Raw genomic sequence first — 3920 nt, forward strand, 5'->3', positions numbered from 1 at the left:
GGGGGGGGGAACCCCAAATCCTCCTAAAGTTCCCAATTTTGGGGCGCAGCGACCCCGAACTCCCCCCCGGGCTCGATTTTGGGGTACGGGGACGCCCCTAAAGATCTCAGTTTGGGGTGCAGGGACCCAAAATTGCCCAAATTTGGGGGTTCAGAGATCCCAGAGTTTTAAATTTTGGGGTGCAGGGACCCCAAACCCCCCCCCCCGGGCTCAAGTTTGGGGTACGGGGACCCCCCAAGTTCCAAATTTCGGGGTACAGAGACCCTAAAGTTCCCAATTTTGGGGTGCAGAGACCCCTGACTCCCCAAAGTTCCCGATTTTGGGGTACAGGGACCCCCCGAGCCCCCAAAGCTCCAAATTTTGGGGGTGCAGAGACCCCAAATTGCCCAAATTTTGGGACACAAAGACCCCAGAGTTCCCAATTTTGGGGTACAGGGACCATGAACTCCCCCCTGGGCTCCATTCTGGGTTCTTGGAACCCCCCAAAGTTCAGAGACCCCAAAGTTCCTAATTCTCGGTCACAGAGACCCCGAAGTTCCCAATTTTTGGGTTCAGAGACCCCAAAGTTCCTAATTCTCGGTCACAGAGACCCCAAAGTTCCCAATTTTGGGGTGCAGAGACCCCCAAGTCCCCTCTGGACTCAATTTTGGGGGTGCAGGGACCCCAAAATCGCCCAAATTTCTCATTTTTGGGTTCAGGGACCCCAAAGTTCCCAATTTTTGGGTTCAGAGACCCCAAAGTTCCCCAATTCGGGCTGTCCCCACCCCCCCAGGACCCCAAAGTGACACGAGGGACACGAGGGGTGGTGGCAGCGGCCGTGATGGGCACAGGGACACTTGGGGACACTTGGGGACACTTGGGGACAGCCAGGGATGGTTGGAGCAGAGCCAGGGTGGCACCGGGGGACAGGGAGGGCGCCGAGGGTCACACAGGTGGCACGGGAGGTGGCACAGGTGACACAGGTGACAGTCACCGGCCACTGTCCCCTCCCCGTGCCGCCTCCTTGGGTGGGTCCTGCTGGATGAAGAGCCCTGGGGACAGAGGGGACACCTCAGCTGGGGACACCCAGTGTCCCCAAGCGCGTCCCCAGCCCTGTCCCCAATGTCCCTCCCTGGTGGCCTTGGTGTGCAGCATTGAGCCCAATGTCCCCAACGTCCCCAATGTCCCCTCACTGGTGGACCTGGCACGCAGCGTTGTCCCCAATGTCCCCAGGCTGTCCCCAGTATCCCTAGTGTCCCCAATGTCCCCCTGATATCCCGAGGCTGTCACCGATGTCCCCAGAGTGTCCCCTCACTGGTGGCCTTGGCGTGCAGCATGTCCCCAGTGTCCCCAATGTCCCCAGTGTCCCCAGGCTGTTCCCAATGTCCCAAATGTCCCCAGTGTCCCCAATGTCCTCAATGTCCCAATAATGTCCCAATGTCCCCAATGTCCCCAATGTCCCCAGTGTCCCCAGTGTCCCCAATGCCCCCAGTACTCCCAATGTCCCCAGTGTCCCCATGTCCCCAATGTCCCCTGGCTGTCCCCAGTGTCCCCAATGTCCCCAATGTCCCCTGGCTGTCCCCAGTGTCCCCAATATCCCAATATCCCCAATATCCCCAATGTCCCCAGTGTCCCCAATGTCCCCAATGTCCCCAATATCCCCAATATCCCCAATGTCCCCAATGTCCCCAGTGTCCCCAATGTCCCCAATGTCCCCAATATCCCCAGTGTCCCCAGTGTCCCCAATGTCCCCCCAATGTCCCAATGTCCCCAATATCCCCATGTCCCCAGTGTCCCCAACATCCCCAGTGTCCCCAATATCCCCAGTGTCCCCAGTGTCCCCGTGTCCCTCACCGGTGGCCTTGGCGTGCAGCGTTGTCCCCTCAGCGTCCCACAGGTCACAGCCCAGGAAGAGCTTCCGGCCCTGGCGGCGCTGCAGGAACGCCTCGAGCAGGAGCACCGAGCGCAGGGGGACAGGCCTGGGGACAGCGGGGACAGGAGGGGACACTGGGGCTCCCTGTGCCACCCCTGTCACTGTCACTGCCCCCTCCTGTCACCCCTGTCACTGTCACAGCCCCCAGAGTCCCCTTGTGTCCCCCACCCCGGTCACCCCAGTGTCCCTCCATGGCCACTCCAGTCACCCCCATGTCCCCCGATGTCACCTCAGTGTCCCCCCAGTCCCCACCCTGTCCCTCTCCTGCCCCCCTGTCCCCCCGGTGTCCCCTGTCACTCTCATGTCCCCTTGTGTCCCCCTGGGTGTGTGTCCCCTCCCCTGGGGACACTCACGCCACCCTTGGGGACACCCCCTGACTATTGGGGACACCCCTGGCCCTTTGGGGACATTTGAGACGCTCTCGGGGACATTTAAGGCACCTCTGGGGACATCCCGTGACCCTTGGGGACACTCAGCCCCTCCTTGGGGACATTTGAGACACCCGTGGGGACACCCGTGTCCCTTAGGGACACCCGTGGGGACAGTGGCACTCACGCCAGGTAGTCGATGCTGAGGTTGGCTGTCACCACCCGCCCGGCCACCGCCAGCGCCAGCGTCCCCAGGGAGGTGTCAATGAGGGTGGCGATGGCACCGCCGTGCGCCAGCCTGGGGACATCGGGGACATCGGGGACAATGGGGACTAAAGGGGACACTGGGGACATTGGGGACAATGGGGACATCGGGGACACTGGGGACATTGGGGACACTGGGGACATTGGGGACATCAGGGACACTGGGGACAATGGGGACAGCAGGGACAGCACAGGGACACTGGGGACAATGGGGACATCGGGGACAATGGGGACATTGGGGACACTGGGGACAGCAGGGACAGCACAGGGACACTGGGGACAATGGGGACATCGGGGACACTGGGGACAATGGGGACAGCAGGGACAGCACAGGGACACTGGGGACGGCAGGGGGACATTGGGGACAGCACGGACAGCAAGGGGACAGCAGGGGACACAGGGACATTGGGGACAAAAGGGGACAATGGGCTCACTGGGGACATTGGGGACAGCAGGGGGGATGTGAGAGGGACACCAGGGGACATTGGGGACACCCAGTGGGGACACCACGGGGGACATGGGGGTGGCAGAGGGCAGCGGTGTCACACAGGGGACAGGAGGTGACAGGGGGGCCACCCCGGGTGTCTCTGCGGGAAGAGCCTGGGCTGGCACAGGAGGTGACAGGAGGTGACAACAGGTGACAATAGGTGACAAGAACTGACAGTGGGTGACAGGAGGTGACAATGGGTAACAATGGGTGACAATGTGTTGTCACCGCCCCGGGTGTCCCTCGAGGAAGGGCCCCAGCTGGCACAGGCAGCGCAGGCGGCCCTTGGGGACACTCAGGAAGGTGACAAACTCGAAGCCGTCCCCGTCACCCTCGATGGCCCTCGGGAACAGCCGCGTGTCCCTGTCCCTGTCACTGTCACTGTCACCGGGCAGCCCTGACATCTCTGCGGGGACAGCGCTGTCACCGGGCTGGGGATGGGGGGGTTGGGGACACACCAGGGACATGGTGACACTGGGGACACAGTGACAGTGACAATGACACAGTGACAACGACCCAGTGACACAGGTGACACAATGAAAATGACACAGGTAACAGTGACAGGTGACAATGGCAGTGTCACTCACGGGGACAGTACTGCCGGTAGCTGGGCAGCCGTGCCCAGGACAATGACAGTGACACAGCGACAGTGACACAGTGACAATGACAATGACACAGTGACAATGACACAGTGACAATGTCACTCACGGGGACAGTATCTCCAGTAGCTGGGCAGCCGTGCCCAGCCCTGCTCCAGTGCCCAGGACAATGACAATGTGACAATGACAGTGACACAGGTGACAATGACAGTGACAATGACACAATGACAATGACACAGTGACAGGTGACACAGTGACACAGTGACAATGACACAGTGACAGTGACACAG

At 61.0% G+C, this 3920-nt stretch overlaps 1 protein-coding gene across 1 annotated transcript; it reads right to left on the reverse strand.

Moving 5' to 3' along the window:
• Positions 1 to 803: 803 nt before the first annotated feature.
• Positions 804 to 3471, reverse strand: LOC106632128 (acyl-coenzyme A thioesterase THEM4-like). The gene is made up of 4 exons (XM_031065607.1): positions 3263 to 3471; positions 2468 to 2578; positions 1834 to 1958; positions 804 to 1031 (listed from the first exon to the last, which is right to left on the reverse strand). Exons 1-4 carry the CDS (start codon positions 3433 to 3435, stop codon positions 970 to 972), a joined length of 471 nt encoding a protein of 156 aa, XP_030921467.1. The 5' UTR covers positions 3436 to 3471; the 3' UTR covers positions 804 to 969.
• Positions 3472 to 3920: the final 449 nt, after the last annotated feature.

This window comes from Geospiza fortis, unplaced genomic scaffold (assembly GCF_000277835.1).
Source record: "Geospiza fortis unplaced genomic scaffold, GeoFor_1.0 scaffold708, whole genome shotgun sequence".
NCBI classification, from domain to species: domain Eukaryota; kingdom Metazoa; phylum Chordata; class Aves; order Passeriformes; family Thraupidae; genus Geospiza; species Geospiza fortis.

What these genes read in the sequence shown, in the direction of transcription:
- LOC106632128 (XM_031065607.1), bottom strand. Translation starts at nt 3,435, where the DNA reads ATGTCAGGGCTGCCCGGTGACAGTGACAGTGACAGGGACAGGGACACG. An exon ending in TTCCTCGAGGGACACCCGGG is followed by an intron (nt 2,579 to 3,262) that starts GCGGTGACAACA and finishes CGATGTCCCCAG; the next exon opens with GCTGGCGCACGGCGGTGCCA. An exon ending in GCTGCACGCCAAGGCCACCG is followed by an intron (nt 1,032 to 1,833) that starts GTGAGGGACACG and finishes CTCTGTCCCCAG; the next exon opens with GGCTCTTCATCCAGCAGGAC.